The sequence below is a fragment of the Rhincodon typus genome, chromosome 12, assembly GCF_021869965.1.
Source record: "Rhincodon typus isolate 14 chromosome 12, sRhiTyp1.1, whole genome shotgun sequence".
In the NCBI taxonomy this organism is placed as follows: domain Eukaryota; kingdom Metazoa; phylum Chordata; class Chondrichthyes; order Orectolobiformes; family Rhincodontidae; genus Rhincodon; species Rhincodon typus.
The window spans coordinates 32,201,901-32,214,563 of NC_063343.1; the positions used below are offsets into that span (position 1 = coordinate 32,201,901).

General features: G+C 40.7%; 1 protein-coding gene across 6 annotated transcripts in view; it reads right to left on the reverse strand.

The window, feature by feature from the left end:
* The window catches only part of pdlim7 (PDZ and LIM domain 7), a 122,800-nt gene that overhangs the window by 26,003 nt on the left and 84,134 nt on the right, over positions 1–12,663 (reverse strand). For all 6 annotated transcript variants that reach the window (XM_048603611.1, XM_048603617.1, XM_048603614.1 and 3 more), the window contains one exon: positions 2,430–2,509. In XM_048603611.1, coding sequence (XP_048459568.1) covers positions 2,430–2,509 — 80 coding nt within the window. The remainder of the gene's footprint in view (positions 1–2,429; positions 2,510–12,663) is intronic.

Genomic DNA, 12,663 nt, shown 5'->3' on the forward strand with positions numbered 1-12,663 from the left:
CAGAGAATCTCATAACAGTGAGGGGAGCAGTCAGTCGGATAGTGGGCGGGGGGGATCTTGGGGGAAAGAGGCCATGATGGGAGGGAGCACCCATTTTAATGTGGGCACCTGATATACAAAATACTCCATTAAACGGAGGCATGCCTCCTTCCTGCCCAAAGCCCAAGCATTGATTATGATCAGTCCATTTGGGAAGACCTTGGTCAGTGGGGGAAAACAGAGGAAGGAAGGCCTAGACTAAGGGGTTAGGGGGAGGTACAATCCTGAGATGCCCAGTCCCAATAAGCACATAGGACTCCCCAGCAGAGGCAGCCACCTTCCTGCCTGATAGCAGCCCATGCAGTGAACCTGGTGGACTGCTTCTATTGTACCGTGTATTCACTTCATACCCACTGGGCAGCCAATGAACTCATCCTGCTAACCTCAGAATTGAGGCTGGATGGGAAATAGGCCTTAAGTGACTGGCCACTGAAGTAGCTCAAGTGAGGTGGTGAAGGGGCAGAAGTATGTGTGGCCTAGGCCTTGTCCACAAGTAAAACTGAGGGCAAGTTGGGAACAGGAAGGAATGTAGTGAGAAGACCAATGGAGGAATCTTACAGCCCCCTCTTCCTGCAAACTAGTTGGCAGAAGTTCTTGAAATTCTGCCCCAAGAGAATATAAATTGAACAACTTGTCAAACTGACAAAGAAATACTTAATACGACAATTGTCTGAAAGTAATTATACTCATGGCTTTATCAGTCCAGCTGTGTATAATTTGTTCTTAATAGTCAGTCAGCTAATATATTTTGCGAAGTGAAAAATATAGGATTGCTACTAATCACTTATTTATTAAATATTTTAATTAAAAACCGTTTGGCTTTGCAACCTACAATTAAGGCTCTCACGTGAAGGCTCTGTCTTGGAAATCCCAAATAAAAATGTCAATAAAAACAATCCCAGGTTCCATTATACTTACTTACTTATTAGGCCAAGTCAAATATTCTTAAAAATGTAAGGAGTGAAATTGCTTGAAATAGAAGCAAAAAAAAAAACAAATGGACAAGTGTTGGGAAGAAATCCATTCCTTACCAAAAACATTGAACTTCAAGAAAAGAAACAGGAATTGTTCCACGTAAGGAAAAGAGAAACTCAAAACTTAGTCCATTGGAAATAAATTCATTCAATCTGCTGATGCAAAATGGCCGTTTTTAATACTTCCATTACCCGTCACCTTATTAAACATTAGATAGCACATTGATATATCTATATCTTATGTGATGGCAACTTCATATTCCATTGTAATTCCTCATTTTTGTGTACCAAATACAATGAAACATCCAAAACGTGTTTCCAAATCACTAAACAAAATCCTGAAATCTAATATAATCCAATTCCAAAGAAATTCCAATTCCAAACTTATTCAGTGCCTTGAAACACTAGGACTGTGCTCAGGACTTTTGTTAGCTGTGTTTATCTCCAAGTATTTAGGTTGGTTAGGTCTAAAAACAGCCTAGAGGAAAGAATCATTCAGAAAAATGATGTCATTAAAGGTCTACAAAACAGTCCAATATTTTGTGATAGGAAGCCACTTGTTCAGTAAGAGGCCTTCCACAGTAAAAAAAAAATCAACTTTCCCAGTCTGACCTTGGCCTTCAATATCATCCCATTGAAATTCAAACTAAGTTTCAGAAAGATCACCTCATCTTTTAACAAGACACTTTATTGATCATCAAATTCAACAATCTCAGACTGTAACTGTTGATCCCATGTTATTTGACCAAATACTTATAAATGATTCTATTACTGTGATTTCAACTCTTGATTTTTTTTTTTTGGTTTTGTGCTTTTCTCATGCACTGCAAATCTTAAAGCTGATGAAATGGAAGCAGAAATCAGAGTGAGTTCCCGCTCTGTCCTTCGAGTATATACATAGTTTTTTCAACTGCTGATGTCATCACTTTACATTCCCAAACTTCAGATACAACTCCCCCTGCCACCGTCCTTGGTTCCTCTCATTCCTCTGATGTCCCTTTACCTCAGTTTCCCCCCAAATCCCCTCACTCTAACTGCCCCCTACTTGTTCTAAATGAAATATCAACAACTTGAAATATTAACTCTGTTTAATTCTCCATAGAAGCTGAGACCAGCTGAATATGGTTAGAAATGTTGCCAACTCATTAGGATGTTTCCATTAATGTATAAGTTTAAGTGTGACCCAATTCGATACTGGAACACAAAACTAGTGCAATAGAATGAAACATACTCACTTACTTTACTTAAAAGAATTAGTTTGCTCTTAATATTTTATGGTGACAAGCATTTTCAACACAATAAATAAAATTTAAAAAGTGCAATGCGTTCTGATTTCATCATCAATTTGAGAAACAATATAGAATTGCCTTGCAGTAGCCAGCATAAATGTAAAAGCTCAAAAAAGGCAAGAATTACCTGAATCTTCATAAGACTCAGAGCTGGGCTCAAGGGCAGAAGCTAGGTCAAATGATCTCCCTGCAGCACCGCTCTCAGGGCTAAAATGGCAAAAAATGAAATAAAAACAAAACAATGTTTATCACTCAATTCTGAAATCCATAATTATTTTGGCCCAAGAAAATAGATGCACTAATTAAATTCATACAAATTTAAGTTCAAAACAACAACACTGAATTGACAGTAAGTTTCCTCAAAGGTGAAGAGGAACATAGAATGACAGAATCCCTGCAGTGTGGAAAAGGTCATATACAGTCAATGTGCAAACAACGGATATAACACCATCAACTGAGATGAACGTGCATCAGTAAAACTGTGGATTACTGTGATAGAGGTAAGTTGTACAATCTTAAACACTGCACTTCTAGATAAATGGAAGTTTCCTTTACTTAGCAAGATTATGGCAATTTTCTGGTGATATTTCAATTAGGCTGCCTGAAAAGAAACAAAAATATGAGTGAAATGCACGAGCAGAGTGCATACAAGAGAAAAAAGTAATAGCAATTTCATTGAAGCAAGACTGAGAAAGCACAACATGTAAAGAAACTGACAAGAAAATGAAAGCATGAATAGTATCCTGTGAAATATTGACAGGAAATAAGGAAAACACCAAACAAAGCCTATAAAATGGAGCAGGAACATGCACAAAAGAATGTCCAGTGTAGCAAAAGTGAGAACAAAGGCTACTAATGTACTTAAAATGCAGCCTCGATAACAAAGTAGTGATACTTGTTACAAGTAAAATAACTTTGTAAAAAAATGCAAATTTCCAGTATTATGCAACACTATTATATTCAATTACACCAGTAACAGGAAAGAAATGTCATCAAGAGAGTCAAATTAAAACAAAAAAAGCTAACACAGAATTTAGACTTTAATGAAAGGAAATCAGGGAAATGATTCTGAAGCAAGATGGAAAAAAAAAGCTAATAAAAAAGGACCAAAAACTAAATCCTCTTATAGAAAAGAAGTAATATGCAATAGAACTAACTATTCATTTTTGGGAATCACATAAACCTATTGCGATTTTTGTTTGGCTCATCACCTGAAGAAACTATTTCATTCCAGTGTTACGGATTGCCAGCTGGGACCTAGTGGTAACTAGGTCTTACAAAAAAGAAATCCACATCAATTATTTTCAGCGATAAACTCAGTCAAATGAAATAAATAATGGCACCTCCCTTCCAATCTGGCTAAAATGAGCTAACTTAGCACAAACCAAAAACACATCTGTAACTACTTTATATGCAAGTACATGGCAGACAGTATATTTATTCCAAGTTTCTGGGGGATTGAACATACTAAAAAAAAACTATAAAATGTTTCAGCTGCAAACAATAGTTAAAGCCCACACCAATACCAGATCAATGACATCATGTATCTTTTTAGAATCAAATTGCATAACCATTCCTTTTCCAATTTCCACATTTCCTTTTCTCCCCGCAGAGGAGCAACGTAAATTATTCAGAACTTGTGGAAATGGAGAATAGAATATTAACAGAACTGGAGCAAATAATTGCATACATAGCATAGTGCATGATCAAATAAAAGTACATATGGACAGAAAACATTTTCTTTATGCAGCAAATACATCAGACATAGCACTAAACTTTGTTTTCCCCAATGTTCTCTTGCCAATGAAGCATCGAAGTGCCATCTGTCTTCTACATACAATATAATTCAGTTCCATTTCCTGATATTAATGAGGTAGAATTTCACGTAACAGAAAATTTACATAGTTTGTACACAGACTTTGCCAATATCCATTTACACTAATATTTCCTGTGCACTTAATTAGGCTATGCCAAGTGTTAAACTTGATTGGACAGTAAATGATTTGATTTGATTTATTTATTGTCATGCGTACCTAAAGTACAGTGAAAAGCTTTGTTTACGAGCAGTATAGACAGATCATAGTAAGCAAGGACATGCAAATCATAGGGTGAAAAAAAAGACAGATGCATACAGGTTGTGTCGTACAGGGTGTACGCAAGGTAAGGTCAACATTATCAAGATCAGCATTATTTGAAGTTAGAGAGTTCATTCATCCGTCTAATAATGGCCAAGAAGAAGCTGTTCCTGAACCTGCTGGTGTGAGAGATCAGGCTTTTGTATCTTCTGCCTACAGAAAAAGAGGTTGTAAGAAATCATTACTGGGGTGCGATGGGTCTTTGATGATGTTGATCGCCTTTCTATGGCGAATGGAGTCCGTGGATGGAAGGTTGGTTTCCATGATGTTCTGGGCTGTACACACAACCTTCTGTAGATTTTTTTTCCCGTCCTGGGCAGAGCAGTTGCTGTACCAGGCAGTTATGCACCCGGACAGTACGCTTTCAATGGTGCATCTGTAAGAGTTGGTGAGGGTCCTTATGGACATGCCAAATTTCCGAGCTGCTTGAGGAAGAAGAGGCATTGTTGTGCCTTCTTGACCATTGTATCTACGTTGGATGTCCAGGTACAGGCTGCCGGTTATCATCACTCCTAGGAACTTTACTCTCTCCACCAAGTCAACCTCAATTCCATTGAAATAGATGGGAGTGTGTTCTCCTCCTTTCTTTCTGAAGGAAATGATCAGTTCTTTAGTTTTGCCAACTTTGAGAGGGGTTTTCTCATTACATCACGTCACCAAGCCCTCTCCTTCTTTCTGTATTCTGGACTTGTCGTTGTTTGATAACCGTCTTACCACTGTGGCGTCATCTGCAAACTTGTAGACCGCGTTTGTTCGGAATTTGGCAATACAGTCACGGTTGTACAAAGAGTATAGTAGGGGGCTGAGGACACATCCTTAGGGTGCTCCAGTGTTGAGTGTTATTGTGGAGAAGGTGCAGTTGTCCATCTTCAATGATTGAGGTCTGTGGGTCAGAATGCTGAGGATCCATTGGCAGAGGGCAGAGCTGAGGAGGTCTCGGAGTTTTTGAGGTCAGTCTGGAGGGGATAATGGTGTTGAAGCTGAGCTGCAGTCGATGAGCAGGAGTCCAATGTAGGTGTCCTTGTTGTCCAGATGTTCCAGGGAATGGTGCAGGGCAAGGGAAATGGCATCCGCTGTGGACCGGTTACGTCGGTAGGCAAATTGTAGAGCAGGCTAGAGCTGATGTGGGCCATGACCACCCTCTTGAAACACGTCATGATTATGGAGGTCGGAGCCACTGGGTGGCAGTCAGTAAGGCACATTGCATATGCTTCAAGTACTGGGATGATGGTGGTTTTCTGAGGCAGGTAGGGATTTCAGCTTGTAGAGGGAGACGTTGAAGATATGGATGAATACCTCCGCCAGTTGGTCTGCACAAGATCTAAGCGCTTGTCTGAGAACTATCCTCTGCTTTCATGATATATCAGATGCATTATTGTTGCAATCCTCATTGAAATCCGATTTTGAAACTGCTCAAATCATTATCCTATCACAGGAGTATATATTAATTAAGAAATTTGTTAATTATGTTGAACAGTTTGAAAAGATTTGGAACTCGAGTTGTGGATGAGGTTGTAGACTTGCTCGCCGAGCCAGTGGGTTTGGTTGCAAACATTTTCTCCCCCTGCTAGGTAACATAGTCAGTGCACCTCCAGTGAAGCGTTGGTGTTATGTCTCACTTGTTATTTATATGCCTCAGTTTGTTGGGGTGTTTGGTATCACTTCCAGTTGTTTCTCAGTGGTTTGTACACAGGGTCTAATTCAATGTGTTTGTTGATGGAGTTCCAGTTGGAATACCAGGCCTCCAGGAATTCTCTGGCGTGTCTCTGTTTGGCTTGTGCAATTATCGATGTGTTGTCCGAGTCAAATTCGTGTCCCTCGTTGTCCGTGTGTAGTGAGACAAGCGAGAATTGGTGTGTCTCTTGGTGGCTAATTCGTGTTCGTGTATCCGTATTGTCCATTTTCTTCTGGTTTGGCCTCTGTAGTGTTTATCTCAGTCCTTGCATGTATGCTTTGTATGTCACACCGGTTTTGCTGGTTTTGGGTATGGGATCCTTTACGTTCATCAGTAGCTTTCGTAGGGAGATTGTTGGTTTGTGGGCTACCCTGATACCTAGGGGTCTGAGTAGTCATGTTGTCATCTCCACTATGCCCTTTATGTCCGGTAGGGTGATTAGTGAGTCTGGTCGTGTTGTGTCTTCCACACAACAGGAAGACACCACACGACCAGACTCACTAATCACCCTGCCGGACATCAAGGACATTTCAGAGACGACCAGAAGACTACTCAGACCCCTAGGTATCAGGATAGCCCACAAACCAACAACCACCCTGCGAAAGCTACTGACAAATGTAAAAGGATCCCATACCCAAAACCAGTGTTTCTGGCAATTCTCACTTGTCTCACTACACACGGACAATGAGGGACACAAATTCGACTGGGACAACACAGCCATATCGTTGCTTGCATAAGCCAAACAGAGACACGCCAGGGAATTCCTCAAGGCCTGGCATTCTAACCAGAACTCCATCAACAAACACACTGAATTAGACCCTGTGTACAAACCACTGAGAAACAAAACCGGAAGTGGTACCAAACACCCCAAAAAACTGACGCATATAAATAACAAAGTGGGACCAAACATCAATGCTTCACCAGAGACGCACTGACAATGTTACCTATCAGGGTGATGAAATGTTTGCACCCAAACCCACCAGCTCGGCGAGCAGGTCTACATCCTTATGTTGAACAGTGTAAAACTACAGAGTTTGTGGAGAAATTTAGACATATTTGAGTTGCTGAATGCACAGTTGTTATTAAGGAATACAAAAGTGTACCTCAAGTGCATCTTTGTTCTACTTCATCCAAATGAATTACCAAACATTTAAATAAAATGACAAGAATGTCAGACAAGTCACTTGCTTGTTCTGAATTCTGTAATGCGAGCAGAAATCCATTTCCAGTGACAGAACAAATAATCACCAGAGGGCACAGATTGAAGATAATATGCAAAAGAACAAGAGGTGAAAGGGAAAGAAATATTTTAAGATATAAAATTAGAATGCTAACATAAAAAGGGAATTCAAGAATCCACTGAAGACCTAGAAACTGCGAGTGTAACAAGGAGGGCTGGAACCAATTGGAAAAAAAAACAGGGATCAAAAAAACGATCCACTCAGAGGCAGAGGGCATAGATGAGGTTTTAAAAAAAAGAGATGTAAAAATACTTTCCAACAAGGAAGATGCTGCTGCTCAAGTTGCACTGAAGGGAGGGACTCAAGATATTGGACAGTTTAACCTTGATAAACAGAAAGGCATCAATTCCAAAAAAATGCACGTGACTGCAGTCAAGTCCCCAGCAGGACCACCAAGGTGTTAATGAATAAAACAATTGTACTGCTGACTTTATAATAGAGAGAATAAACATATTAAAGCCATTAGTTTATTCCAACTCCAAGGAATTCCCACCTTCCTTTTATGGGGCGGCACGGTGGCTCAGTGGTTAGCACTACTGCCTCACAGCAACAGCAACCTGGGTTCAATTCCACCCTCGGGCAACTGTCTGTGTGGAGTTTGCATGGGTTTCCTCCGGTGCTCCGGTTTCCTCCCACAGTCCAAAGATGTGCAGGCTAGGTGGATTGGCCGTGCTAAATTGCTCGTAGTGTTCAGGGATGTGTAGATTAGGTCAGTTACAGGGGATGGGTCTGGGTGGGATGGTCCGAGGTTCGGTGTGGACTTGTTGGGCCGAAGGGCCTGTTTCCATACATTCTGTGATTCTATGACTTCAGAATAGGTGTGAAGACATAATTCAGAAGGCTCAGAAATTGAATGTACTATAGTCAAATTTGTGGATGGAATTGAGGATCATTAGGTCACAATTGTCTCATTGAATGGAGGAAAGAAAAAAATGCTTATGTTATATGCTCATATCTAAGGGAAGAATATTATAAGATCCTGAATGACATGGGCTATGGTGTTGAAGCCAGCAGAATCGAGAGAAATCCAGTGATGCCTTTTTTTATGGTCGGGAGTAGAATCACGTTTTTCAATAGAGTTCTGGGACTTGTGATGTAATTCTTGCTAGCAAGCATTGAGATGCCTCTAAGTTGCGATTATTGCTCAGTATCACCCTTATTAACACAGAATCTCACCTCATTACTATGCAAGTTCTTATTCTACCACAGATCAGATAGAAACTAGAGGCAGAAAAGTCTTGACTTGAAAATCAAAGGGGTGCCTGGTGACCCAAAATCTCCATCTTGAACGCCCAGCACCAACATCTCAGGGCATATGTGGTATAGTCACATGAACCTCACTCTTAACAGACCTTGGCATCTGACTTGTGCCGGTTTATCCACGACCTAATAGCACATCCTGATCCACTTACTATGTACTTTTGCACTTGAATTCTGAACCTTGGGAAGCATGGACACCTCTGATCACAATACTGCTACAAGAACACTTGGACAGGCACCAAGCTCACAGACTGGATCAGACTGCATCTCAGGGCTGCTGGCACACCCTCTGAGCACTCACTTACCTCGTACCTACTTAGATGCTCAAGGCACCCCTGCCTTTCCCTGTACGGTTCTGTTTTAGTGCAGATACAAAACCAAGCAGCTTGTTATGGTTGTAAGCTGTCACTAGTTGGGAGGGGTTTACATGGTGCTACATCATTGTTACATCTACACCATGTGCCAGCAACAGCTACATAAAACAACAGCATATGCTTCCACCAATTGGCCATTTGTTAAGGTCAGAGAGGAGAAGTGCTCACTTATGTCAAGGGTGACACTCTTTAGAAAGGGTGTCCTGGCATGGATGTCAAGGGAAGCTTCTGATATATCTAGGGGCTTGAACATGGTCAGGTAGCCACTTGGGGTGGTCAGGGTCAGGTCGTCCCTTCTCTTGGGGATGAGGAGTTACATGTTGTGCAATCCACCAGGAGAGATTGAGAGATGAAAATGGCTGGAACAACTGCTAGTGCTGGTAGAGGTGAGGTGTTGCATGAGGGAGTAGACAGCACAGGGTTGTTAGTATGGGGAAAATCGGGTAGCAGAGATCGAACGAGCAAAGTTGTTTCATGCTGTCACAAGTGGCAGAGCATCAGCCTTGCTAAGAGGTGAATACAGTAGCAAAGATAAAAGTGCGAGAGAGAGAGAGCGCGAGAAATGTGGTGGTGGCACATACACTGACGGATCAGAAAAGGTCACTGATCTTCTTCATACATATTCCTCCAGATTGCTAAGGCTGCACTGACCTGTGTGGTGAACTTGGATGAAGCTGGCAGGGTCTGGTATTATGCCCTCTACTGCCACTCCTGGGGCAGGTGGACACCCCCCACATCAGCCTGGTCACAAGGACATCGGTCTCTGCCTGCAAAGCAGGGTGCCAATTTCACCTTCTGGCAGATCTAGGGCAAAAGCCATGAATGGCACAGGGCAGTTCCAGACCGAGTGTTTGTCTGAACAGCCTGTTAAAGATGGCACTGACACCAGGGATAATTGTTTATTTTCAGATATCCTGGCTGTGGTGAGTAGCTCTGGCTACGGTGAGAGGTTGAACTGGGCTAGCATCTAGATAAGAAGGTTGCCAAAGGGACAGGGCAGGTCATCACTGTGGTGTGTTATGAGAACATATAGAAGTGTTCCAGTTCTCCAATTGGAAACAAAAAAAGAGTCAAAAGTTAGAGACTGGCAACAGACCCTTTGGTCCAATTCGTCCATGCCAACCAGGTTTCCCAAATTAAACTAGTTCCACTTACCTGCATTTGGCCATATTCCTCTAAACCTTTCCTCTCATATACTGTTCAAATGCCTTTTAAATGTTGTAACTGCCTGCATCTGCCACTTCCTCTGGCAGTTCATTCCACCTACGAGTGATCCTCAGAGAAAGTTTCTCCTCTCACCTTAAAATAATGCCCTCTAGTTTTGAATTCCCGCATCCTCAGGAAAAGACCCTTGTAATTCTCCTTATCTAAGCCCCTCATGATTTTATAAAACTCTAAGCTCACCCCTCAATCTTCTACACTCCAGTGAAAACACTCCCAGCCTATCCAGCCTCCCTGTATAACTCAAACCCTCCAACCCCGGTAACATCCTTGTACATCTTTTCTGCAACTTTTCCAATTTACTAAGATCCTTCCTATAATGGGGTGACCATACTGTATACAGCACTCCAAAAGTGGCCTAACCAACATCTGAGGCCATCAAAATTATGAAAGATTTGTCCAGCAGACTCAGAATGGAAATGTAAAGCTGTGTCCATGATCCAAAAGAAAATAAACGAGAAGGAATCAATCAGTTAAATAAAAATTGAGTTGAGATAGGAGTGGAATGTATAAATTGGATATTACAAGTTAGATAGAAGTGCACAATAGGAGGCGAGATGTGCAATTGAGTTGTTAACAAGCAATAATCCTTTAATAGGTAACGCGCTACTGCCAAATAAGCATCTTGCATTGACACCTGGAACTTAGTTAAAAGTTAAAGAGTTGCGCCCAACATCAAGCTAGGCTTCACTAGACTGCTCACATGATTCTGCTATATTTCTCTTCATACCTGACAATGTTCAGGCCCCTGCAAGATTAGTGTAATAAACTGTGGATGTAAAGAGAGGAAAAAGCTTATCTAAACTTGGCGTACACGAGACAAATACAAGATTCATACAAGACAGAAAACATGGAAAGTTTAAATGAAACATTACAACATTTAAGACATTTGAACAGGTATACGAATAGGAAAGATTTAGCGGAATATGGGCCAAATGCAGGATAGTTATGATCTTCCATTGGAGATAGACGGGTTGGTGAGATGACACTTAAAGCAAGTGCAAAGTCCTACAGGCTGGTAAAAAAAATAAAGAGTGAAGAAAATAATGTTTCAGTTGAAAGCAGCTGCAGGAGTAGGGGACATGAGAGAATATGTGCAGTACTTGTTGAACCAGGGCAGAGTGAGAATATGCTTGAAAAAATATATGGGATTGAGTGTATAGCTGCAGAGAGTACTAAGGCAAGGAAGGTATGACAAACATGCACAACAGTACACAAATTAACAGCAGAATCAAATACATTAAGAGTTGCCCATTTAGTATTTTAAGCCTGTTATACCATTCAATAGGATCATGACTGATTTGGTTGTGGATTAATTTCACCTTCTTGCTTATCCTTGGATTCTTGACTAACAAAGGAAGCGATCTACCTCGGCCTTAAAAACATTCAATGACCCTCCCTTGACAGCTCTCTGGGGAACAGAGTTCTACACTTACATAGCCATCAGAAAAGAAAATCGCACCCATCTCAATGGGCAACGACTTATTTTCAAACTGTCCCCAAGGTCTACTCTTACCCACAAGCAGAAACATCGTTTCAGCATCCACCATGTCAAGACCCTGTAGGATCGAGTGTTTCAATAAGATGACTTCTCATTTTTTGAAACTCCAATGGACATAGGCCCAACTTATTGAGTTAACTGTCTCTTAAATGGTTCCGAAGCAATTAGATCTTTTCTTAAATAATAAGACCAAAACAGCACACCGTACTTTCAACGTGGTCTCATCAATGCTGAGCACAATGGTGGTAAACTTTGCTACTTTTACACTCCAGTTACCATACATTAAATGGTAATATCTATTAGTCTTCCCGTTCACTTGCTGGACCTATATACTAAAGATTTTGAGATTCATATCCCAGGACAAATCAGATTCTTCTGCACCTCAGTTCTGCAATCTCCCCATTTAAATAATTTTATTACTTTCCTGTTCTGTCAATATGCATTGTATTTATTTCTATGTATTACATTTCAGGAAAGATGTGAAGGACTTAGAGGGTGCAGAAAAAATTTTAATCAAATTTTTCCAATAATGATAGGCTTCAGTTGCTTTAACAGTTTGGATTCTCGTTAGTGAAATGAGAGAGGAGGAGATGTGACAGAAATGTTCAAAATCAGGATAGGAATTTGGACAGAGGCTTGGCAGAAGGTTGAGAATCAAAGGATATCAGTTTAAGGTGATTAGCAAAACAGAACTAACAGCAATATGAGGAAATGTTTTTAAAAAATAACAGCGAGTGGTTACCATCTGAAATGTCCTGCCACAGAGTGTGGTGGTGACAAATTCAATCGTAAGTTTCAGAGAATTAGGTAAGTACCTGAAAAGAAAAACAACTGCCACAAGGAAACGGCTGGACTATGTAGCCAGCTAATCTTCATTTACAGAGAATGGCACAGATACAAATGGATAGAATGGCTTTTGATTTGATTATAATTTCATAATCACTACCACATATC